This window comes from Eptatretus burgeri, chromosome 2 (assembly GCF_056783735.1).
Source record: "Eptatretus burgeri isolate ZD-2024b chromosome 2, Ebu_testis_v1, whole genome shotgun sequence".
NCBI lineage: Eukaryota > Metazoa > Chordata > Myxini > Myxiniformes > Myxinidae > Eptatretus > Eptatretus burgeri.
This window is the reverse complement of record NC_140962.1, coordinates 3286947-3313291: the sequence shown is the minus strand read 5'-3', so window position 1 is coordinate 3313291 and position 26345 is coordinate 3286947. Positions and strand designations below refer to the sequence as shown.

Here is a 26345-nt window from a genome sequence, read left to right as displayed (position 1 = left end):
ACACTCATTGAATCATGAACATGTTGTTGTGATGCAGGGCCGAAGCAGCGGTGCCAGCATTTTCAGATTCACTCTTTGAGAACAATGCCAATTTAATGGTTGAAGCTGAGGCTTTTGACTGGCAGGCCAGCATTAGCCGTGATGTTCTGAAGCAGCTTTCCAATCAGACAATTAAACGACAAGATGTGATTAACGGTGAGTTTTCTGCTGTTTAATGATACAAGGCCTGGTCTTTGGGGCCTCTTTCTGTGCTTCCTCTCCTTCCTCTTTTCCTGTATGTTCATTTTTCTACTCATTGCCCAGCTGCCCCACTCTCGGGGCATTGACTTTCGCCTTGTTCTTCCATGAACCTCGACTTCGAAAGAAAGGAAAGTTCATTGAACCAGACTTAGTGGTATTGTAGTTATAGCATCCACTCAAATAAATTTTTTTTGATGATGTCAAAGGTGCTTTCGTTATGACGTCATAATTGCATATGTAGAACGCTGCATCTGATCAGTATGAAAAATTTTGAGGGTAATCTCGGGATAAAATGGTCCACAGAAAAAAAATTGATGACGTCATCGGTCACGTGATTCGGCAGCCATAATGTTCAAAAAAAAAAAAAAACCTTCAAAAATCTTCTTCTCTGAAGTGGCTGAACAGATCGAAGTGAAACTTTTCATGTATGACCGCCTATCCATGAGGAACAAAATGTTCACACATATGATGTCATAGGTCACATGGTTTGGCAGCTTTATTGGATTTACCCTAAAACCTCTAAAAATTGTTCTTCTCCAGAACGGCTGGACAGATCTATGGGAAAATGTTCCCCAAACAATGGGTGTACAAGTTTTTTAAGGAATAATTGATGGGTTACATGGTTTGGCAGCCATATTGGATTGAAGAAAAATATTAAATAATGTTTTCTCTGGAACCGCTTAATCAATCGACATGAACCTTCACATTTATGATCTAGTACTGATGGGGAATACTTGTTTTATAGTTTAACTTGATCGGACTTATGGTCTGGCAACCCAAATTATTTAATTTTTTTTTTACGTGGGTTCTTTTTTTTTTCTTTCTTTTGAATAAGGCTCACTTGGCTATGCCTGGATAGGTTTGAGGGTGGAGGACTAGCAGCTGAAATGTGTATCCTCTCCAGGTTCTTCTTGATGACTTCATCTTTGCTTTTTGCTTGTTTGGGTTCCTTCTGATGACTCCATTGCAAGACTGTACCTATTTGGTCTTCCACTTGATTTGAATTGAATTAATTTTAATCCCATTCTAAATTAAATTGAATAACAATAAATGTCATGGGTCAGGGTCAGGTGTCCGATCAAAGCGGGACATCTTAGTAATGGGTCATCACTGCCAGCAGTTGTAAAGAGGCAGTTCTTATTATGTCTCTTATCAATTGCGTAGCACACCAGTACACAAACACTACACAAAATACACCACACAAAACGACACAAACACCGCACAAAATAAGTCCTGCCGAGGGTCTGCAATCTATGATTGCTCTTTTTCTTATTTAATGCTTGTCATGGAGCTGACACACACACACACACACACACACACACACACACACACACACACACACACACACACACACAAGACTGTTAGGCGAGACAAATACAGTCACTGTGCTTGGGGGAAGTGCTTTAAATTCCCAGGGTACCCTGAGTGTCAGCGCCGTCACAACAATGGCGCTGCTTGTTTCACCAAAAATCCTCCCCCCTCCCATGGATACCAACCTAAGAGGAGAGTCCATGCTCTTAACCTTTCAAATGCTGAATGTCAAGCAAGGAAGCAGCACGTTACTATTTTTAAAGTCTTTGGTATGAATGCTGGGGTTTGAACCACCGACCTCCCAACTTGTAGGGGACACTCTAACCGTTACACCAAATAGGCTGGTAAATGTCTTGGCATTTCATATTAATTAATTAATTGCTGTACATATATATTGGATTGGTAAGTTTTACATGAGGAAATTTGATGAAAATAGCAATTACAATGTGTTGTAACATACACACGAGCACTTGAGAAGTAAACAACATTGGATGCAGCTTTTTTTTAAAATCGGCATCGGAAATTTAGGTGGATCCCACTTAGAATCCCAGATGAAAGTTAAAGTGGGTCCCATTTAGAATCCCAGATGAAAGTTAAAGTGGCTCCCATTTGGAATCCCAGGTGAAAATTCAGGTTCCCACTGAGAATCTCAGCTGTATGTTGTTCTCTTTCATCAAACAGTAGATACTATTTTATTGTTTTCACATTTTAACTCATATCTGTACACAGTTGTGAGTTGCAATTTAATTACTGAGTTGGCAACGTTTGTTATTTCCTGAAAGTTAGATTCATTGATGACACATCATTGTTCTTTGCTACTCGAAGAACAGGTTAAAAGTGACAGTGGTGGAAAAGGGTGGTGAATGTGATGAGGTGTTTTGTACTGTCCTGGCACAGAGCTGTTCCACACTGAACGTTTGCATGTGAAAAGCCTCTTTGTACTGAAAGTCCTCTTCAGAGACAACTTGGTTGAGAAAGGAGTGATGGAAGAGGCTTTGGCAGAAAACGTCTTTCCACACTTGGCGTCATTGCTGCAACAGCACGGTAATGCAGTGTTAACACAATAATTTGAGAACGTAGCTTCGACCAGGCTGTGCCTTAGTCGTAGTCCTTTTAGCAGAGACAAGAGAAGTTATGATTTGGGGTTTCCCTTCTCCCACTTCCTGCAGTGGTTACTTGTGGCATGAATTGCTATTGCATGGACATGTTCAGTGATATACATGTGGTATGCTGTACGTGTCAGGGAGGATTAATGCCGTGATGAGAAATATGCAGCAACCAGGAGTCATCGTTGGGTTTATCGGAGATATGCTTGTTGAACAGGTCAGATCTTGGGTGGATGTTGTGACTGTATTACTTGTACATATTGGAGAAATTGTCTGAGATTATTTGTTTAACAGGATGCAAAACTGATGATTGCCATTCAGGCTTTTTAATTTTGATGACATTTTGAAGAAAGATGACTTGCCTTCAGTGGAGAGGATGTGTTTCTGCACCTTTTTTGGCTGCAGCCTAATGTGAAGCGGAGAGCATACAGCCGATAAGTGATAGCAACCAAGCAGGGTTTGAGAACAGGGGCACATAAGCTGTCTGGGCCCATTGACAAGGCGGGATGAAGACTAGTTTGAACTTTCTGTGCATTTTTGGATAAAACATCTGCAATGGTTCAAGAGGTATTGGGTACAAGGGGGTAAGGTGCAGACAAAGAGGGATGGGTTGGGTAAGTGAGCTTTGGTAGCAAATGCACAGTTGAGACATTCTCTGCTTTGTCTCGAGCAGAGTCATCTACTGTATGAAGCCATTTGAAGTCAGGAAGTGGATGGAACTGGAACACATTGCAGAACAGACCTTACAAATTACCACTAGGACTTTGAGGAAGGAAACAAGTTGAAGAATTCGACAGTAGTTTGTCAGATTATGTTTTTCTAGTTCACCTCAATATGACCATTAGAATAAAATGGGTGGAGTTATCCACCATAAAGGATCACAAGGTGCTAATGTTTCAGACTTTGCCCTTCATCAGAGCATCAGCAACACCAAAGTAGTGGTCTGTGTTAGCAGAACAAGAGAATAAAAACACAATTTTGTTTTTACTCTTTTGTGCCACCTATGCAGACCACTGGTTTTGTGCTAGATAATTGGCTACTACATTTTTGTCACCTGAATATGGGCACACAATTGATGCACACCTTGCACAAAGATCTAAGATTTTCTTCGGCCGTGTTAGCATTCCAGGATGAGAATGCAATATGCTCATTAGCCGCTGCCTCATCACAAGATTCAGCCTACCAGAGACTCATGGATGGATATGGAAACTGCAGACAAAATGACATATGCCTGTGCATGAGACACAACAGCTTTTTGTGGCAGAATTCCCACTGGCATCAATGTTGGGGGTTCTTAGAGACAGAAGACTAATCCTGATGTGAAAGGACAACTTGCAGTCCCTGCTACTCAGCGTGAGTAAATCGCGAGACTGCGACACCGAGGCTGCTCTCTGACAACAGTCTCATAAGCACGTGATCAGATGAGCTAAATGGGGCAGAGGAGATTAGAAAGAAAGCCAATGACCATTCTTAGGTCTAGAAGGGAGGACAGTCATTCCTAGGTCTAAAATTAGCAGGAGTCAGGGTCAGAGCATTCATAGATTGGATTAGGCCATGGAGTCGCAGAAGTATTTGGCTGCAGTACACTTGCTAATTGAAGAGGTACCAACTCCCAGGTAATTTGCATGGCAGTTAAAACTTCCACATATGAAGAAGAGAGAGAGAGTTGGGATGGGTGGTTGTAAGTTGGTCCATATTGGTAGAGAGAGGGGAGATATAAATGGAGTCATCACCATGAGACGAGGGGTTAGAAGGGGGTTGACGTCATTAACAGCCCCTCCACCCATCAAATATTGTTGAGTGTTTTGTTTTTGTCTGTAACATAATTTCCTGATGAAGGCTACTCGGAGAGTGCCCTTGTGGGATTTGTGTTGGTATCCATAACATTGTGTTTGACACAGTAAAAATGTTGGAGAACCATTGAGTTCACTGAGTTTATTGATCTCTCAACTGCCAATTGATTCAATTGATCACTCCCACAACTCAACTCAACTCAACTCAATTGATCACTGCCACAACTCAATTCAACTCAACTCAACTCAATTGATCACTGCCACAACTCAATTCAACTCAACTCAACTCAATTGATCACTGCCAAACTTACTCAAATATTATACTGTATATATATATATATATATATATATATATATATATATATATATATATATATATATATACATAAATTTATAATTTTGCCCTCATTTATTTTGATTGCTTCTCTTATAGTTTTCTGGGGAAAATGCTCAAAAACTGCAGCAAGCAGCAGCAGCATTTTGTAGCCAGCAATCAGCTGCATTGGAAACATTAAAACACAACCAGAAAAAAGACCAAAAGTTTCAGCAAGTCATCCAGGTAAGCACTAATTCTTATCCCCATACACGTTGATTTTGCATTTCCCATGATGTTTGAATTCTAATCTTATTTTCCAATGTTTGGCCTAGATGCCTGCTGTTGGCTTAATGGTTAGTGTGATGGGCTTGCAATCCCAGGGTCCTGAGTTCAAATCCTGCTGCCATTTAATTAATACCAGGTGGGGTTGACTCATCCTGTCATCCTTCTGAGGTCGACAAAATGACAGCTTGCTGGAATGATTGAGCCATTCAAGTATCCTGTGTCGGAGTGGCGACCCGTCCAGGATTGTGTCCAATAGCTCAGAAGACTGCTTCGACAGCACCAATGCTCTGTGCAGAGTATAGTCCCAATGGATGGATTTTGTCAAGGCTCCAAATTTATGACTACAGATTCAGTATAATAATATTGTTGTGACCATGAGGTTTGGATAAGGTTTTCCAACATTCCGTTACGTTCTGATATATCAAAGTCCACTGTGAATGATTCTTGAGGATTAGCCAAGCGGTTGTGCTTCCATAACAATGTTTGTCACCGGTGAAGGTGGTCCTGCTTGAAACAGGTCAGGAAATCAGTCTTTACTTGTCGGACATGTGAATCAAAAGAACAAGGGGCAAGCCAGTTGTATCAAAGATTTTATTAAAATCATCGGTTTATTTTTCTTAATCTAAATTTCAAGCTTAATTTTTAATCTATATTTCTTAATCTTACTCTATTTCTTAATCTATATCTGTAACAAAAGAAAGGAAGAAGATTGACAGTTTTGAAATATGGTGTTGGAGGCGCATGTTAAAAATTCCACGGACTGCAAGAACAAACAACTCATTGTTTGAATAAATTAGCCTGCCATGTACATTAGAAGTGCTGATGCTAAAACCGAAACTGTCATACTTTGGACACATCATGCACGCAGAAAAGGAGAGTCTGCAGAAGTCAAACATGCTGGGTATGACTGATGGAAGAAGAGGGAGAGGCAGACCTTGTATATGCCTGATGGACGGGGTAAAGGCTGCAACCAAGCTGTCTCTGCCAGAGCTTTGGAAACTGGAAAGCAGTGCAGGATAGCGATGTTTTGTGGGGAATCTAATCATGCATGTCACCAGAAATCGGCCATGACTTGATGGAACTCGATAACTCGATATTTCGAGCAATACTCTACATATAAAAGCACGTCTGACGTTCTAGGCAAGTTTAGCAAAACTTGTTGCACATCAATGAGGCATTTCAATTGTGACTTCACAATAACACAAGAGCGATTGTACGTTTATCCAAATCCAAGAAAACTCTAACAGTACAGAGCTCTAAGCACATATGTGAAGTGTTACGGTGAGATGCCGTGGTCTATGCATGCTTTTGTAAGTTATGCACCATTTTCACAGCAAACCATCATTCGGTTTACACGGATCAAATGGACAAGCATTTGCAATTACAGCTCCAACAATATACATGCATAACTGCAGGACATGTCTGAATTCTCCCCATTACCCCCAAAACCTCCGTACACAGATGCACCAACATGAAGGGCGTAAAATGGTGCAAGTTCGAACCAGTTTGTTTAACTGTTTCTGTGACAGAACCGTTGGGAACCAGAACTCTCATTCATGATGTCTAGTTCTCTAGCCCCTGCATTCAGGTGTCTGAAAGTCTTCATTACTTCAGCAGATAGCAGGGATGTCATCAGATGTTGGTTTACTTGCAGCATCCAACCTTTATTTCTTAGCCACAGTGGCATGATTCCACTCGGTGGGGGTTGAACAGACAAGAAGAAAAATACAGACAGACATCATACTTCAAGACAGAGAGACAATATACTCTTGTTAAAACAAAGTACCATTAAAGCAATGTGTGCAGTTTCCGGTGCTGCACCTCATAAGAGTGTGCTTCGTTCCTTAAAAACTTACAAATGTCGGAGCACTGTATTTTTTTGTCATTGTCGTCACACAGATCATCTTAGGTCAGGTCAGGTCAGGTCAGGTCAGCTTTTTGTCAGGTCAGGTTCGATCTGTGACCTGCTACAGGTACCATGTAAACCTGTACTAACTTGTTCCATGGTCGGGTTGTCGGCGACTAAACCGTCTCCCCCACCAGGTTTTCTGGTGAGGAGGGTGTTTGGATATGGACACCCAGCAGGATTAAAAACAAAACCTGTCAAAGGGCGGAGGAGCTCCTTGTGAGCCAACGGCCATCCATATCTAGTGCCCAACTGTGTCTGCGGACGTCCTCCTGCAGTTGGATTACTTCTTATTAGGAGGTTGGTGGCAGGATTTGCACTCCGGCCACCGTAAAACGCTTCATTCCGCAAAACGCAAAAACGCAAAAAAATCTGAAAACCCACTCCTTGGGAGTACCTCCTGTGCAGCTTCCCTTCGCAGGGCAGCTCACCGGATGATGGAATTGGGGCAAAGCCTTCGGGACCCCCAGTCTTTGATGATAGGAGGGAAACCACGGGGTAACATCCCTGGGTCAGATTGCGGGAGAGTGTGTCGGAGTGGTGCTGAGGTGTCGTCCACCAGACGGCGGTCTCCTTGGGTTAACCTGAGGCGGTCCCTTCGGGTGGGTGCCTGGAATGTCCTATCCCTAAGAGAGGATGATCACCTGTCTCTGTTATCATCTGAGCTCAAGCGTTTGGACATCGGGATTGCAGCTCTCTCTGGGGTCCGGAGACCGGATTGCGGCGAGATAATGGTGGGTGGTTACACCTACTATTGGTCTGGTCGCTCTGATGGTTACCATACCCAAGGAGTTGCTGCAGCTGTGTCCAATAAGCTGACCCCAATGATAATTGACGTAACACCAGTCAACGAGCGTATTATGAGATTAAGGATTCGTCACCCCTTAGGTGTCATTTCCCTGGTCTCTGTTTATGCTCCGACTGAGGCGAGTGATCTCACCGTGAAGGACACATTCTACGCCACACTCGAGTCTGTGGTTGATCAGTGCCCCAGACGAGATACACTTCTAGTCTTGGGGGATTTCAATGCATCGACTGGAACTGATAGGGATGGTTATGAGGTGTGTGTTGGTCCCCATGGGTCAGGAACTATGAACCAGAATAGCACTAAGTTCCTTGACTTTGCAAGAAGTCTTGGACTTAGGGTGGCCGGTTCATGGTTTCAGCACCCACAAGCTCAGCGCTGGACTTGGTATTCCAACGCTGGCGGTGTGGCAAAGGAGATTGACCATGTCCTCATTGACGGTCGTTGGAGGATGATCCAGAACTGCAGGGTCTACCGGAGTGCTCAGTTCCTCAATACTGACCACAGGCTTGTTGTAGCAACTCTAAAGCTGCACCTTAAATCCTGGAGAATGGTGCCATCCCAGCCTAGGCTGGATGTTGCCAAGCTCAGGGATGAGAGAGTAGCTGAGGAGTTTCCGAACAGGCTGAGTGGACACTTGGGGGGTCTGGGTGCTTTTGGGGGGTCCTGAAGAGTTGTGGAGCGCATTCAAGACCACCGTCCTTGATGTTGCCGGTGGATGCCTTGGAGCTCACCGCAGGGCAAAGAAGAATTTTGTCTCTCAAGGGACACTGGATACCATTGACCAGAGTCGCAGGGCCAGGCTGAATGGCAGAGCTGAGCTGTTCAGGGAGCTGAGGCGTAAAACTGTACGTGCACTGAGGGTGGACAAGGAGGCCTATGTGCGAAGAATCTGTGAGGGGGTAGAGCATCACCTGTGGACAGGTGATTCTCGTCCCGCTTACAGGGGAATTCGCGCATTACGTTCATCCAAGCCCATCCCTCGGAGCACTGCAGTTCGAGCAGAGAGTGGTAGGCTCTTGACAGAGGAGTCTGAAGTGAAGGCCCGCTGGGCCGGTTACTTTGAGCAGTTGTACCAGGCTGATCCCCCAGCTGTCGAGTGGACGTCAAGGGTGTTACAATCCCTGTTGCTGACCCTCAAATCAACTGTGGTCCACCTTCGCTTGTGGAAACACGGGCTGCGGTGAACCTGTTGAAACGGGGCAAAGCTCCAGGGATCTGTGGCATCCATGCCGAACTTCTCAAGGCTGGTGGAAATGCTGCACTCGCGTCGTTGCATGCAGTTTTGTGCTCTGCCTGGAACACAGGCATCATCCCAACTGACTGGAAGAGGGGCCTTGTTGTCCCTCTGGAAAGTGAAGGGTGATCGCCAAGACTGCAACAACTACCGAGGGGTGACGCTGCTCTCAGTGCCGGGCAAGGTCTTTGCTCGGATAATTCTCGATAGGGTTCGCCACCATCTGCTTGAGCACCAGCGTCCAGAGCAGTCAGGCTTTACACCAAAGAGGTCAACGATTGACCGAATCCTTGCACTTCGTGTCCTCACCGAACGCAGACGAGAGTTTCGGCAGGGGCTGCTTGCAGCCTATGTTGATCTCTGTAAAGCGTTCGATTCAGTGAATCGGGATGTCCTCTGGAGGATTCTTGGTCTTCGTGGGGTGCCACCAAAACTGATCGATCTGATGTCTGAACTCTACTCTGGTACTGAGAGTGCTGTGAAGTGTGGTGGTACCATCTCTGACTTATTTCCAGTTGTTACTGGAGTTCGTCAGGGATGTGTACTTGCCCCCACACTTTTCAGCACTTGTATGGACTGGATTTTAGGGAGGATGTCGGAGAGATCAAGTCGCGGTGCGTCATTTGGGAATGTCAAGATCTCGGACCTTGATTTTGCAGATGATGCAGTCATCTTTGCGGAGACTTTAGACATCCTCTTGGGGGCCCTCGAGGTGCTGAATGAGGAGTCGGAGCCATTGGGATTACGGGTTTCTTGGGTCAAAACTAAGATCCAGGCTTTCGGTGACATCTTGGATGCTGCTGTCCTGTCTGTGTCTGTTTGTGGTGAGGATGTTGAGGTCATGGAGAGATTCACTTACCTTGGCAGTGATATTCATGTCTCTGCTGGCTGCGAGTCAGAGGTCAATAGATGTCTGGGTTGGGCCTGGGGAGTCATGGATTCACTGGATCATGGGGTGTGGCACTGCCAGTACCTGTGCGGGTGGACGAAAGTCCGAGTCTTCAGGTCCTTGGTACTTCCAGTCTTGCTCTATGGGTGCGAGACTTGGACTCTGACCAAGGATCTGAGACGGAGACTTAATTCCTTTGGTACCAGGTCTCTTCGGAGAATCCTTGGCTATCGCTGGTTGGATTTTGTGTCCAACGAGCGGTTGCTGAGAGAGACTCGGATGAGATTTGTTACCTGCATAGTCCGTGAGCGTCAGTTGCGGCTGTATGGACATGTGGCTCGTTTTCCTGACGCTGATCCTGCTCACCAGATTCTCTCATCGAGGGAGTCTCATGAGTGGAGGAGGCCAGTGGGCTGACCACGTGCCTCATGGTTGCAGCAGGTTGACCATCATCTCAAGGAGATGGGGATGGGCCTGGCATCTGCCTGGGGGATGGCCAGACGGAGGCCCCTGAAGTACAGGCGGAAAGTGGACGCAGCGACGCGCTGTTCTGGCACATGCTCCCATACCTGACCTGACCTGAGATCATCTTAAAGATGGCTTGTCGATATTCCAAGGAGATAGCAAAGCCAACATCTCATCCTTAACCTGTTTTTTCCTACCTGGATGAGCACTAACAGCCATGGTATGATCTTGATAGCGATGTGCCATGAAACTTATTCCACTGGACAGTTTATTCTCAATCCAGATCCCTTGATCGGGCATTACATTTAAGACTTTATTTTGTATACAAATGGAGGTTCATAGAAGAGTAAGGTAACAAGGTAAAAAGGCAAGTTTGTTACTTTGGGATCAGTGGGGACACAGTTAGCTTGAAAAATCAGGGGATTAAGGTAAAACAAACGAATGAGAAGAGCGGAGAAAACTAACTTGCAAGTAAGAGGGTTGAGTTAGGTCAGGTTGATAATGGTAGAAAATACTGTGGGTTATGGATTGGAGGATGGCATCAGATAGTGGTGCTTCACTCACAGTAAGCGTGGAGGAAAGAGTGTAATTGAATCATCTCCAGAATGTTGTTCCACAAACAGGAGAAAAGAATGTAGGCTGGTGCAAATCCTGAATTTGGTAAAATGAACCAGGAAGGTGTTACTGGAAGAGCACGTGCACCCTGGAGGAGCTAAGGAGGGTTACAGAGTTGAGAGATCAGAGGTAACAACAAGGACCTTTGGCATAGAAGGACACCATTCAGCCCACCATGCCTGCACCACAACAACACAAGATGTATCACCGATCCACACGCAAGTTACCTACGAGTCCTGCCAATATCCCCGTACCCCTCTAGCTCCAATACATCTCGGTAGCTATCTAATTCCAATTTAAAATATGTACTCTTTCTGCTGCCACTACCTTTCCAGAGATACCATTCTATGCATTAACTAGAACAACACTGATCGGACAGATCTGAATCTGGGCCTGAACCAAAATCTAATCTGCTTGTTCTTGTCACCTGACCAACTCATCCACCTAGTTTGTCATAACTAATCCATAACTGTTTGAGATATCATGCTATATATAGTTTTTGGCCCCATCTCTCAATGGTGAAGAATCACTCAAAAATTATGGTATCTGGATCTCCACCAAAATCTAATAAATTCGTCCTTGGCACACACCCAACATGTCCACAAGATTTCTCCAAATCGGTCAATAACTTTTTGAGATATCCTGCTTACAGACAAACAGGCAGGGGTGAAAACACAACGACTCTCTGACCGAAAGACCCATGCCTTATTACTGTACTCACTTTCCTCTTCTTTACTCTCAGGCTGTGGCCTCTGATCATGTCACCGTATTTTGCTGAAAAATTATTCTGAACATATTTTGTCCACACCCTTCATTATCTTAAACATCTCTATCAGATCCCCTCGTAAACGCCTCCTTTCTAACGTATAAATTTGTCTCTTTCAACCTCATGGGTAGCCCATTTGTTGATAACCTACAGGTAGCCCACAGCTTCATGCACATTGGTTTTTGGCTTGCAGTCTCCTCAAATTAAAGACTTTACCATCTATGCAGTGTTAAGGTGGATGCCACTTTCACAAACGGAGAAGGCATGAGGAAGCATGGCAGTGAACATCTTGCTGAACAGGGTTAACTCGCGTACTTTGAGTGAGTTCATTCTGTCTTCAACGTTTCATCAATCGACGTGAAACATCAAAATTATGATCTAGTTGTCATGGGGAATATATGTTTTAAATTTCATCCTTATCGGACGCATGGTCTGGCAGCCAGAATTATTTAATATTTTGAATCTGGATTCAGTGATTTTATATCAAACTTGGTACAAGTATGTATAATGATATAATACTGTGGGTGGAGGCATATCTGGCGACGTCGCAGAGTGCCCTTCTGATTGTTAAAGTTTGAGTGGCGAATTCATTATGCTGCACAGATAGGACCTTTTCTCCATTGCCCGGAATGTGGTCAGCGTCGAGTCAGCTACAACTTGCCTTCCCACTTCGGAGAAAATAAATTACTATCACAAATTGTGCAGGACTTCTGCAAAAAGGATTCAATGTTTACATGTGTATATATATATATATATATATATATATATATATATATATATATATATATATATATATATATATATATATATATATTATTATTCCTCTACCTCCTCTCCTGTATCATTTTCTCAACCAATGATAATTAATAATCATCGATCATTGCTTACTTGAGATACCAGCCTTTTATAAGTGAGCCTTTATTGTCAAACAAAATATCCAGTTGATTGTCTGTTCATGATTTTCACAATAATGAGATCTTCCCCACACTTTAATGGGAAATCGAATTTTTTTTTTTCTTCATTGTCAAAAACTCATTGTGTGTCCTGTACAAATGGATGTGGCATTTGGTGGATGCAACCCAATATCGTCATTATGATGTCTTCCAGGCTGCAGAGAGTAGCCCACACTGTCGCCGATTGCAGCTGAAGGATTTGCTTCCAGCAGAGATGCAGCGCCTTACGAAGTATCCACTGTTACTTAAGAAACTTGCCAAGTACTCATCTGGTACCATTTGGCACATCACCACCAACATCCATATTGTGAAGACCTATTCTGTCTCGAATGTTTTGTTGTTTCTTTTTGCATGCAAGTCTTCTTTCTTTTTCTCTTCTTCTTCTTTTTTTTACCTTTTCATTTTTTCTTACTGCTGTTATTTTTTCTTACGACTGCTCCTCTTATTCCATCGAGGTCTCATTTTTCTTTTTTTCCAACTCTATTTCTTTCTCCTGTTCGTGGGTGGGGGCAGCAAGACGCGGGGGTGTGGGTGGAAGAACGTGGGCTGTGGGCAGCAAGGTACTTGGTAGGAGTGGGAGGGCTCTTTCAGACACTGGAGTTGTGCCAGAAAGCTGTCTACAATGTGTGTCATATGTCAGGGTTACACTATCCAGACACATTCAGAGCTATGGGCTCTTCAGTGCCTGCAGTGTTGTCTAACCTGCTTAGAGAATAATTAGAATGAAAAATCTTTGAGGCTGAATGCATTTGGCTGCAATGATATTGGAACAGATAAGTGGACAATACATTCACCATTGTGCATCTGAATGAGGGGGCTTTTTTTGATATACAGGGTCGAGGCTCATGGAAAAGCTCGAACACCGAATGGATCAGGACACAACAGGACAAAAGGAAGAGCAGAGAGAGGGGAGGGGACACCAAAAGCTGATTTGAAGGATAAAATAGAGGGAGACTGACAAAACAATGGGTGTGGGGAGGAATGAGGGGTAGGGGAGGATGCATGGGGTGGACAAGGTGGATGTAGAAGGAAACTTTCAGGAAGGAAAAACTGGAAATTTGAAAGGAGGATGTCTTGGGGGTGGGGGGGGGATGGGTTAACAAGGGTAGAAAAGATCATGGTTTTGGATTGGGGATGATCTGAGATGGTGGTGAACAGCCGTCTGGAAGACCTGGGGGAAGAATGAGATTGACAGAATGTGAAAGTTGGTTCCACAAGTGGGAAAAAGGGGGAACAAATGAGTGGAGGTGGGCAGTGATCCTAGATTTTGGGAGTTTCATCAGAACTAGAAGGGGGTTGTTGGTTGACCATGTGCATCCTGCAGGAATTTGGGGATGGGGGGGAGGACAAGGAATGGAAATAGAGCAGAGGGTGCAAGACCACAGATGAGGCGGAAGAACACAGAGAGACCACCAACTTGTCTGCGATGGGAAACTCATAGGCCCATAGACTCAGCTTCCTCGCGGGAGATTCCAATAATCTTGAAGGCCTTGTTTTCCATGGTATCAAGATGAGTAAGGTGTGAGGCAGGGGAGCCAGCCTAGAGGGGAGAGCAGTCACCTTTCAAGCTGATGACGAAGGCCTTGAAAGTGGATAGGAGTTTAGGTGTGCCAACGAAGGACTTTGTATGATGGAGGATGCCCATTTGGCGACTGGCTTTAGAGGCTAAATTTTAAATGTGGTTTGTTCAAGAAAGATTGTGGCTGATAGTGAAACCCAAGAGTTTGAGTAACTGAACTTCCTCAAGAGGATTGATAACAAATTAGATAGGGAGCGAGCGTGGGGGCTGCCGACGGTCCTTTCAAAGCAAGCGAGATAGAGAGATATAGAGATAGAGAGAGAGAGAGAGAGAGAGAGAGAGAGAGAGAGAGAGAGAGAGAGAGAGAGAGAGAGAGAGAGAGAGAGAGGAAGAGAGAAGAGAGAGGGAAGATGCTGCAGCCTGCTTGTCTGAAGAATGAGGGATGCATGGCAGAGAGTGGACTCATCAGCAAATAGATAAAGGGCATTTTCCAGAGAATCAAGATCAGGAAAATAACTCATCCCAGAACACTGCCTTGGGGCACTCCAGCCTTGACAGGTAGAGGAGATGAAAGGATTCCAAAGAGAGCCACACATTCGCTGCAAGAGGAGAGAAAGTCAGGAAGCCAGTGTGGAGTTGGCCTTTGATGCCACAGGGCCTAGAGTTTGGAGAGGAAGGTAGGATGACAGACTTTATCAAAAACATGAGATATGTCCAGAGATGGCGCAGATCTCATGTCTGACATCGAGGGCCTCCATCCTTTGTGGGAAATCCAGAAGAAACAACATGCCCAACATGGAGTTACCTGGTCTGAAACCAAATTGGTCATCTGAGATAAGGTTGTTGGAGAAAAGGAAGGATTTCATATCATTGTGATAAAAGATTCCATGACCTTGCTGATGATATGATATGATGTAAGCTGATAGGTCTGTAGTTAAGGGGATCCGTTTTTTCACCTTATTACATAGTGCAGTGATGTTGGCTGATGTTCAAGCAGATGGATAATGACCGAGGGCAAATTATAGGGTGAAAAGAGCAGAAAGAGGTTGTGCAAGAGCAGCAGAGCAGGTTTTTAGGACTTGTGAGCTGATGTCATCCAGTCAGAGTCGAGGGTTGACCCAAACATCTCCATCTTCTCAGATGCAAAAGATACAGGGTCCAGGAGCAGTTGGGTACAACTGGGAAGGTGGGTACGAAGAATGGGGGGTTGGGGACTCAAGATTTGAAAGCAAACACAGAATGAGGCATTCGGCCTTCTCATGAGAGGAATTGGCTGTGGTGTCATTTGAAGAGATGGAAGTGGTGCATCACCCAAAGACAGCCTTAATAAGATGCCATGAGGTTTTTGAGGAGGGAGACAAGTTTGAAAGTTCATTCTTGAAGTTAGACAGATGTTGTTTTCTGGCTCTCCTGACAGTGGACACACACTTGTGGGCTTTTTTGAATGCACTAAGATTGCCTTCAGTAGGATTTTCCTTCCACAAAGAGAAAGCAAGTTGTTTCAGAGCAACTGATTCACTGCAGGATTCAGTGTACCACGGGTGGTAGGAAGAACGGTTGGATATTTGAAGACGAGATGGGATCAATCTCTGGATGAGAATGAGCAGGTTTCTGTGGAAGAATTCTTCGGCTGAGTTAGCATCAGGAGTAGCATATATGGGAGACCAGTTCTGAAGAGAGATGGTTTCTTGCAGTCCCTGCCAATCTGCATGAGTGAACTGCCAGATTTGCTGGTGCTGAGGCAGTTCTCTGAAAATAGCCAGAGAAAGGTTTACTTTCACAAGCACATGATCAGATGAACCAATTGGAGCAGAGAAAGCGCAGGAGACATTTGCAAGGAAGTTAGTCATCACCAAATCCAGAAGGGAGGATTTGCCATTGGGAGAAATCTGGATTGGAAAGTTCACAGATTGAGTCAGTCCCATGGAGTCACAGAAGTCCTTTCGAAGTACCATGGTACTAATCGAAGTACCATGGCTTGTGAGAGGGGTACTAACACCTAGCCAATTTGCATGTTGACACTTGAAATTGCCACAAATGAGGAAGAGAGAGTTGAGTTGCGTGGTTAAAAGTTGGTCCATGTTGGCTGAGAGAGAGAGAGAGAGAGAGAGAGAGATGTGGATGAAGTCGTCATGGTTTGGAGGATGGTACAACACACCATATTTTTCGGTGCAGGTGGGAGTGGAGGGGAAGTCTCAGCCAAAGGTACTGGTTGGGAGGTGCAAGATCAGCACACGGATGGTGAGAAATTGAGTTATTGATGTAAAGTGTAACTCTGCATCCCGATGGAATTCATCCCAGGGTGGGATTCATTCCAGGATAGGGTTCAGGCCTATCAAATCGGAGGAGGAAATAGCAGAGTAGACACTAAGTAGTCAGCGACCTTCTATGGGAGAAAGGATTATGTTAAACAGAAGATGTCTGGTTGATTAGCAACAACCTGTATTGAGAGATTTGTCAGCTTGGAGCAGAGGCCTTGGATGTTCGATTGGAGAGGTTGAGGGATGGGAGGAGGCTTGGAGATTGCGGGATGGGGTGGGGGGAGTCTGGAGGCTGGGGTGAAGGAGAACTTTGAGAGGGTGGGGTGAGGTGGGGGGGGATTCAGAAAGAGGGGACATGATGTGGAGGAATGCTGAAGAGAGGGGGGAACGTAGAAGGGGTGGTCTTGGAAGGCTATGGGCTTGTAGGAGATGTGAGAGAGAGAGTAGTGACATGGAGGAGTATGACGTCATAAAATAACGTGAAGGAGACTTGATTGCCATGAGCAAACAACCTCTGTAAACTTGACTTCTCCAGATTCTCAATTGGATGAAGATCAAGGCAAGGGTGGAAGGAATTTTTGGTGAAGGCTTGGTCAAAGGTGGGGCTGTAGGTACGGAAGGAGGGTTGGTAGACCAAGCTCTTCGCGGCAGATAGCTCTGTAAAATGTCTTGTGAAGAAAGAGAAGAAGAGGAAGAGGAATATATCTGATGAAGAAGAAAAACACTTGGGGTACTCATGATGGAGAAACAAGCAAAGTGGAGTCTTTTTAAAAGCTAAAAAAAAAACAAAAGGCCTTTGACATTGTTCCTAAGAGCGTTGAAGTTGAGGATTGCTGAATAACTATTTTACTATGTGATTGTCACAAAGTTTATGAATGTAATGGCTCTTCATTCTTAAAATTATAAAATGACGACTTGGTACTCATGAATAAGCTTGTTGCTTCCTCCTGATTTAGCTCCGAGTGTTTTGCACCCATTCGTGTCTCTCTTTTCATCACCATTCTGATCTGTGCTATCTTACTTGGTTTGCAGAAAATGCTGAGGAACAGCACAAGGTACAGGCAGCAACAGAGCACTGCTGTCAAATCCTTGACCATGTCAACCAGTCAGTCAGAGAGGCTGAGAATGCATTTGTGAGGTTTAAATTCATTGCATGATCTCCCATAACCTTCCTAATCTGGCATGATTTTCCTTGATATCTCAATTGACCAAGAGGTTTATAATTCATCTTTGTGTTTTCATATTTTTGTCTCTGTTTAGCACTTGCAAGGATATCAGCGGAAACTGGACCTGTCAGCATTGCAGACAGAAAAAAATTCACCACTCTGTCAGTACAAGGTATGCTAAAACGACGTAGTTGAGAGAGACAGTACAAGGCTAAGTCGAGAGGTTGGAGTTTAATGGTGAAAGGTGTTGATACTTGAGATGGATAAGGGGTGGTTGGAGAGTGAAAACTTGTATGAATTAAATTGCATTGATAACAAATTTACAATTCTTGTCTGCCAGAATCTAAATCTCACTGAACATCGGATGCTACATGAAGGACCACTTACCTGGCGTCTCACAAAAGAGAAGAGCATAGGTGTGCAATGAGCTGAGAAAGTGGACGCGAGCTTGTGATATAAAGGCAGGAGCTCGTATTGTAGAGATTTTGAAATTCAGGAGATGAGGAGGGATAATATTTTACGAGTAGGAAGCAAAGTTGGACAAATACGACAATAATCTCACTTTTCGTGCAAATCTTTGCCCTCATCTAGATCTACAGGTATTGTTACTGCAGGATCTTCTGGTCTTGCTGCAGAAACAAGAAGACCGCTTGGTGCTTCGGGCACACAGCCTGTCAACTCGTGTGCCAGGCATGTCGAAGCAGGTGTATAATCCAATTCTTCCACTTGGAGGTCTACTTCTAAGGGATGTTGCCCGAGGTAAACGACAAATGATTTATGTTTCTCAAAGTTATCGATGCGGTGTGATAAAAACATTACATTGCTGATTTTATTGTTGTGTAGTTTTTAACATAACTGGGGTATTTGTGCCCATGACCTAACCCTGGATATGCCGAACACCTATGCAAAATTTAGTGCAGATTGGCCCAGTCGTTTTTGATTCCATAATGATCAACATACCTACACTATCAGGTATATGTGGAACATCCACACAATGTAAAATGTGACTTCCAGTCTTCAAGTACAGCCCCCTCACAAACCTCAAGTCATCAACCCCACTTTCGAAAACCCCAAGTTTTAAACCTCCCTCCCCAACCCAAAGGCTTCAATCACCTCCCCACTCCAAGCCTTCAAACCCCCTTTGCAGTCCCTTGCCCCCCCCCACAATTAACCCCCACCCACCACAGCTCCTCAATCTCCCTGAATTCACCCCAATAACATCATGCACTATCATTACATGAAGCAGCACAGAGCGGCAGGTCTCAGAACCTTCGGCCTGGGTGTTAGTCCATGGCCCAGTGCACCACAATGTATTATATATGCACATTAGCCGTATGCATGTTTTTGCTTCATGTATGTACATTGAGTTATTTTTATTATTTTCGGCACCAAACATGCCATTATATACCACCCAAATAAACGAACATTCATTGGGATTGGTAGCCCATGCATTGCAAAGCGATTCCCACTCTTGTTGACCATAATTTTTTTTCTGCTCACTAATTCTGTTCAGTTTCCTGTTTTGGGAAAATGAGAAACAACCGCTCCCTATGTGGGTGTAATACCCCCTCCCTTTAGCAGGGGTCAGTAAAGCACTTTTACTCTGTCAGGTATAGAGTGCAAAATTGCAAGTCATCTCCACACATGACTTGTAATACTATCTCCTACAACCCATCGGGGGAGCTACATGATAAATATTTATATAAAATTTACTTCCCTCGTGAACCTGTGGAGGGGACTATTTGATGTGCATGACCTGACCCTGGGTACCCCCAGCACGTATGCAGAATTTGGTGGGAATTGGCAAAGCCATCTTCAATACGATAATCATCAGACGTACACACACATACATGGAATTACCTTATTTAATGTAGAAGAATTCTGCAAAAGGTAACCTCATGATCCCTTACTTTCAGGAAGCTAACTGTTAACATGCATATATCTCTCAAATTCTGAAATTTGATTAATTAACTTGCTTTAACTCCCTTATTCACTCCTTGTTCTCCCTCCAGGAGTGCACGACCAATGTCCTCCTGCCGTGGCCTGGCACTATATCATCCACCTTTCTTGCAATATCATTGAATCGCAAACCCCTTCTCGACGGCACACATTATATTTACCGGAGGTTGTTTTCACTGCCGTCTGTCTGTTTGTCTGTCTGTCAGCAGAATATCTCAAAAATTTGTGGATGGTTGGGTGCGTGACAAGGACGAATTGATTAGATTTTGGTGAAGATCCAGAAACTAGAATTTTCTAAATGATTCTTCACCATTAAGAGATAGGGCCAAAGATGATATAAAGCATGATATTGTGGATGGATTACGACAAAACTTGTTGGATGAGGTGGGTAGGTGTCAAGAGCAAGCAGATTGGATTTTGGTTAAGGTCCGGATGCAGAGCCGGCCAACCCGTGGCATAGAAAACGTAAACTGTTCAACCTGGTGGAAGTATGCGCTCACCGAGTGCCATTCCAGTTCCAATTTGTGTCCTGGAGAAAGCTAAATATGCAAATCTATTTCTCTCATCCTCAATTAAGATTGTCTTTATGGTTTCTTCACTTCTGTCAGCTTACTCTACCTCCCCATGTTTGTCTTCCTGTCCTTCCTCCTCCCTTTGACATTGCAGATTTTTATATTCCTTGCTGAAGCCATGGTGAAATTCGTCACACATTTGGATGCGATATTAATATCATGCTGAACACCTCATATGGATGTTTTTAACATCGTCATGATCTCATTATGTAGCATGGATCCAGAAGGCAAACATATACTGTTGTGGAAATGATTTCTAGGGGTTAGTAATTGCTCAATATAGCATAGTTATTCCCATATTGAGTGTTTAGAATTAATGTAAAAGTAATTAAATGTCATTTTAGATGTGCGTCGCTAATTCATAAAGTTAGATACGCCAGACCGACTCCATTGTGTATGTCTAAATTTCCTCATTACTGCGAACCCTTATTTGATGTTTTATTATTGTGTGTTCTGTCTAAATGTGCCCTTTTTGTGCTGCAGCCGGTAATAACCCAGAGTTTCAGCAGGAAAAGGGCCTCCAAAGCATGGAGGCCCAGATGTGAATTAAATAGACTTCCTCAAGCTGGTAAATACATAAGCCCCGCCCACCGCTCGAGACTTGGACCAATGGCAATGGTGATCGGAGGGGCATAAATCGTCATCTGTGATGTTGCTAGGACAGGCTATGAAGGCGTGGGCTGACACAAGGTGGGAGAACTCTGGACACTCTGCATGCAATGCCACACTCTGGAGTGAACTGAGAAGATAAGCCCCTCCTTGTCCTGCTGGCATCACACCCTTCCCATCGGGCCAGGTCCCTCCCCCCCCCCCTTGCAGCCTTTGGAAGCTCAAACGTAGACTTGGACGTTCTCCTGCCACACAACTTGCTGGGTTTGGTTAAGTAACTCTGCTATTCTGTGGCGCCCTATGTCTTCTATCGTGTGTGTCTGATGTCCTAAGCCTAAGGCATAGGTATTTAAGGTTCCAGTCCATCACTTGGTCTGTTCAGTGGTGTCAGCGGCGTATTGAGGAAAAATGATGTCAAATTTCTGCCCCCTCGTAACTCACATGCTGAATTTAACACAAAGCCAAATGAAATAACTTTATTACAAATCAAATTAGGTACAGTACATTTGCAAGTAGACAGTTAAAGTTTGTTTAACTGTTTACTGAAAATTAGATTGTTTAACTGTAGATTAGAAAGCAAACAAGAAATTGTTAAGACCATAACGTTTCCACATCTGCCATTAACATTCCTTGAAAACAACATTGAATCGTGAAAATTATGCATTGTTAGCAAAAAATTGTGGAAATTATGTTAAAAAAATGAATCTTTGAAAAATTGTATAAAAGTTGGCACAACTTTTTCAAAAAGATGCCAGAAGTATTCCAAAAGCATAAATTCAATGTCAGTTCCTTGTCCTCACGTTAGCAGAAGAAAAAGAACTGCAGAAGCAAGCTCAGCATGCAAACCCTGCAAAGAGAGAACCAGAGAGAACAAGAGCTCCGTGATGATGATAACATCCATCACGAGAGAATCCCGACACTGGGGGGAAGGGTACTTTTTACAAGTACGACTTCTCAAGATTTTGCTAAGATGGCGATCAGCAGCAAGCCCCCTGAGGTCATGTGGCTTCTCCCCTCTGTGAAGCGCCATGTCACATTAGCCCGCCACCCCTCGGCCTTCAAAAGGGGAATTCTGCCATTTTTGCTTTCAAAATAAATCGATAATAGTGTTTTATCCGACAGGATTTCAAAGAAAATAAAGAAAATTAATTTTCAACCTTTCAAAACCGTGCGAATAAATTCTGCTTATTTGTTTGTATCCTTTTCTCACCTGTACAAATGAGCCGCGAACACGAATGAGGCGTGAACGCTGAACTAAAATGAGCAGAACGCCTCTGGACTCTGGACACTCTGCCAGTGTCCAGAGAACGAGCACGAACATCCGCTTAGTTTCCCGGCACGCCACACGCTCCTTTTTGCCCACCCCCTCTCTCCGGGATATCGTTGACCGCAACCATTGGTCAGCAAATGGAGGGCAGGGCCATTTGCACAGTTCAACTCCTCCCTTCGCTTGCGCTTTCATGCATTGCGGCAAAATGGGATAGTGTCAATAATGATAGATAAAAGATAACAAATTTGCACCGCTCGGGGTGACTGCCCCTTCCCCCCCCCCTTCGCTACGCCAGTGAGTTTGAGATAGCAATTGGACATGATCTGGTACCGTCACATTTCACGGCATCACACAGACCATTGGTGCGCTCGGCCAAAGATAAGCTCTATCCCGTGATTGCCTCGACACCTCACTCGTTTGTCGCAGAAATTCCAACCCCATGGTAATGTGACATTTGATGCGGGATCCTGCCGGGAAGTCTCTGTGGTGTGGGACTGACGTGGTCATTCAGGAACTCAGCGCTTTCGAACCTGGGTAACCAGGTTGGACCTCGTGGACCATTACAATACATTGAAATAAAATTAGCCGATGTTGAATGGATGTATTCTTATTGTTGGTTATCGTGACATAATTTCAACCAAGCGTAAACATTGAAACGTTGAATGCCCACTTGTGAGTGGGTGATTACAAACTTTGATATCCATAGCTTGCAATTTAAGTTTCCTCTAGAATCACTTTGTCTTCACAACCTGCTTTGTTGTCTTCCTCCTCACACATTTTCACAGATGGGAAGGCATTTTTCATACTGTACCTGTCCACCAATGGCGCACTGATGTACGAGTTCTGTGCAGGAAGTGTGAGTGGACGAAAGGCTTGGTGGAATGCTATCAACTTGGCTCAAGCGGCGTGTAACAGCGTCTCTATGGTTACCGTCCCGGCATCACAAAGATACAGGTAAGATGGACCACTGGCGTGGTACTTTTTTATTTTTACTTTGTTTCACTTTCACATGTAATCTACATCCCATTATTTGGGCTGCATTCCATTATTTGGGCTGCATTCCATTATTTAATTTAATGTGTTTATGAATGGCCCCCCCAAAAAAATAGATAAATAACACATGATAACTCGGTCAAGTGGAGAGTTCACAGAAGACGTTAACTCGCACAGTCTTGAGATAAAGTGTTCAGTTCTCCCAGAACCGAGACACATGCCAAGAGACAAAAAGAAACACGGGTTACCAGAACACCGCCATTGTCCAACAGGCTTTTAATTCACGCCACTTCACATGCAGTCCCCCTCCACGCATGCGCAGATGTAACATAGCAATGCATCACACATCTTCCTCTTCAGACAACTAACATCGCCCCCACCCCCCACCCCCCCCAAACCCAAGAACAATTGTAATCTCAAATTCTCCAGAAATTTCCATGGCTTACTCATGTGGTACACAAGATGTCAACAAGGGCGATGAATGCTTTAGTCTTTGTTCATCGCCTGCTTGGCCTTTAATTTTTACAGCCACAGCAATCTGGCTGTTTTGGTTTTCGATCCCTTTGTGGGTAACGCCTCCTCATGGGCTCAGGAACAATGTCAACCTTGGGGCTCTCAATGCCATCCACTGCAACGTTGCTCTCCTCAGGTACCAGTGTGTCACTCCCTGATGTTCAAGAGCTTCATCCGCTTCTTTTTTTTTTTTTTTTTTTTTTTTTTTTTTTGTATACCTTGGTCGAGGCTCGTATGAGAGCGAACACACAACTCACAGCAAGGAGGCATGAGACAAGAGGGGCGGGAGTGGAAGGGACAAAACATTGGGGAACAGACACAGGTGAACTGTGGAAGGGAGAGGGATGGGGATGGGACGGGGAACATGGCGAGGGGAAGATGGACATTAAAGGGACTTTCAGGAAGGAAAGCAGGAGAATTGAAGGAAGTGGGCTTGGGTGGATTATCGGGGGTAGAAAAGATCGAGGATTTGGATGGGGGAAGATAAGAGGTGGTGGTGAACAGCTGTTTTGAAAGCCTGGAGGGAAGAATGGGAAAGAATAGAGTGAGGAAGTTTATTCCAAAGGCGGGAAAAAAGAGGAATGAAAGAGTGAAGATGAGCAGTGATTCGTGATTTTGGTAGTTTTACCAGAAGGGGTTGTTGGCGGACCTTGAGCGCCCTGTGGAAATGTGGTTGGGACAAATCGCAGAGAGAGCAGGGGGGCAAGGCTGGAGAGGAGTCGGTAGAAGACAGAAAGACCACCGACCAACCTGCGGTGATTGAGTGAGAGGCCCAAAGACTCAGCTTCATTGCGGGAGATGCCAATGATCTTAAAAGCCCTGGTTTCGACAGCGTGAAGTCGAGAAAGGTGGGAGGCAGGAGCACCAGCCCAGAGGGGAGAGCAGTACTCCATCAGGCTACGGACAAAAGCTTTGTAAGTGGTCAGGAGCTCAAGAGGGCCGAGGAAGGACTTTGCACGACGGAGGATTCCCAGTCGGCGACTGGCTTTTGAGGCAAGGTTGGAAATGTGACTTTCCCAGGAAAGGTCATGGCAGATAGTGAGACCCAGAAGCTTGAAAGAAAAGACTTCTTCCAGAGGATTGTTGAGAAAGTGGATGGGGGTTTTGTAAACGGTCCTTTCAAGAGACATAGTGAGAGTGTGAGATTTGTCTGGATTGAAAGACATGTTCCACGTGTTGGACCAGTTTGTGATTTTATCCAGATCTGCAGTGAGCGAAGAAGCTGCTGCTTGCCGGTCTGAGGGATGACAGATGGTACGGCAGAGGGTGGAGTCATCGGCAAAGAGAAATAGAGGATTTTCCAGAGAGTCCGAGAGATCATTGATGAAAACCAGAAAAAGAACAGGGCCCAGAACGCTACCTTGAGGAACTCCAGCCTGCACAGGAAGAGGGGATGAAAGAACTCCATTTAGGGCCACACGTTGACTGCGACAGGAGAGGAAGTCTGCGAGCCATGAGTGGAGATGGCCTTGAATACCATGGGAAGAGAGTTTGGTGAGTAGGGCAGGGTGCCAGACTGTGTCAAAAGCACGTGATATGTCCAGGGATACGGCTCGGATTTCCTGTCTGGCATTGAGGACCTCCATCCAATGATGGGAGAGCAGTAGCAGCATATCTAGGGTAGAGTGACCTGGTCTGAAACCAAATTGATGATTGGAAATCAAGCCATTGGAGAAGAGGAAGGATTTCATGTCTGAAGCGATGATGGATTCCATAACCTTGCTGATGAGATTGGGAGAAGGCTGATTGGTCTATAGTTACAGGGATCTGTTTTTGCACCTTTTTTTATGCAGGGCAGTGATGTTAGCAGATTTCCAAGCAGATGGCAGATGACCTTGGGAAAATGAGAGGGTGAATAGAACAGAGAGAGGGTGAGCAAGAGCAGAAGAGCAGGCTTTGAGGACACGTGGGCTGATGCCGTCTGGACCGGTTGCAGAATCTGACTCGAGGTTTGAAAGCAAGCTCTCCACCTTGTCAGGAGAAAAGGATACAGAGTCCAGGGACAGTTGGGTGCGACTGGGTAAAGTGGGTAGAGATAGTGATGGGTTTGGGACACAAGATTTAGCTGCAAACACCGAGTTTAGACATTCAGCTTTATCACGTGTGGAATCAGCAGTGCGGCCATTTGAGGTAAGGGAGGGGATGGAGGGGGAACATACACCAGAAACAGATTTGATTAAACGCCACCAGGATTTTGAGGAGGGAGAGAGGTTTGAGAGTTCAGACTTGAGATGAGAAAGATGTTGTTTTCTGGCTCTCCTGAGGGTAGCTACACACTTGTTCCGAGCTTTGTGGAAAGAACTGAGATTGCTCCTCAGTTGGGTTTGCTTTCCATGAGGCAAAGGCAAGTTGTTTCAGGACAACTGCCTCGCCACAAGCTTCAGTAAACCAAGGGCGGAGGAAGGGTAAGACAACTGAACACGAGAGGGGATAAATCTGTGCATGAGGGAGAGCAAGTTTCTTTGAAAGAATTCCCAGGATGAGTTGAACTTTGAGAACGTAGTGATAGGAGACCATTCTGTAAGTTTGATGGCTGCTCCGAGACCCTGCCACTCGGCTTGAGTGAAATGCCAGACTCGACGGCGGTGAGGTGGTTCTCTGATAACAGCCAGAGAGATGTCCACTTTAACAAGGACGTGGTCAGAAGAACCAATTGGAGCGAAGGAAGAGCAGCAGATATTGTCAGGGAAATTTGTCAAAATCAGATCCAGAAGAGATGGAGTACCATTGGTTGAGATCCGGGTCGGGAAGTTGACCGATTGAGTCAGTCCCAATGAGTCACAGAAAGCTTTTGCT

At 44.7% G+C, this 26345-nt stretch overlaps 1 protein-coding gene across 5 annotated transcripts in view; it reads left to right on the top strand.

Annotated features, from left to right (window-relative positions):
- The window catches only part of LOC147031275 (rho guanine nucleotide exchange factor 11-like), a 149361-nt gene that overhangs the window by 103300 nt on the left and 19716 nt on the right, over window positions 1-26345 (top strand). For 4 of the 5 annotated variants that reach the window (XM_085860954.1, XM_085860928.1, XM_085860944.1 and 1 more), the window contains 10 exons: window positions 38-195; window positions 2449-2595; window positions 2795-2874; window positions 4884-5009; window positions 12842-12959; window positions 17500-17600; window positions 17728-17805; window positions 17974-18049; window positions 18225-18392; window positions 22829-22997. In XM_085860954.1, coding sequence (XP_085717080.1) covers window positions 38-195; window positions 2449-2595; window positions 2795-2874; window positions 4884-5009; window positions 12842-12959; window positions 17500-17600; window positions 17728-17805; window positions 17974-18049; window positions 18225-18392; window positions 22829-22997 — 1221 coding nt within the window. The remainder of the gene's footprint in view (window positions 1-37; window positions 196-2448; window positions 2596-2794; window positions 2875-4883; window positions 5010-12841; window positions 12960-17499; window positions 17601-17727; window positions 17806-17973; window positions 18050-18224; window positions 18393-22828; window positions 22998-26345) is intronic. The other variant, XM_085860963.1, reaches the window with a different exon arrangement.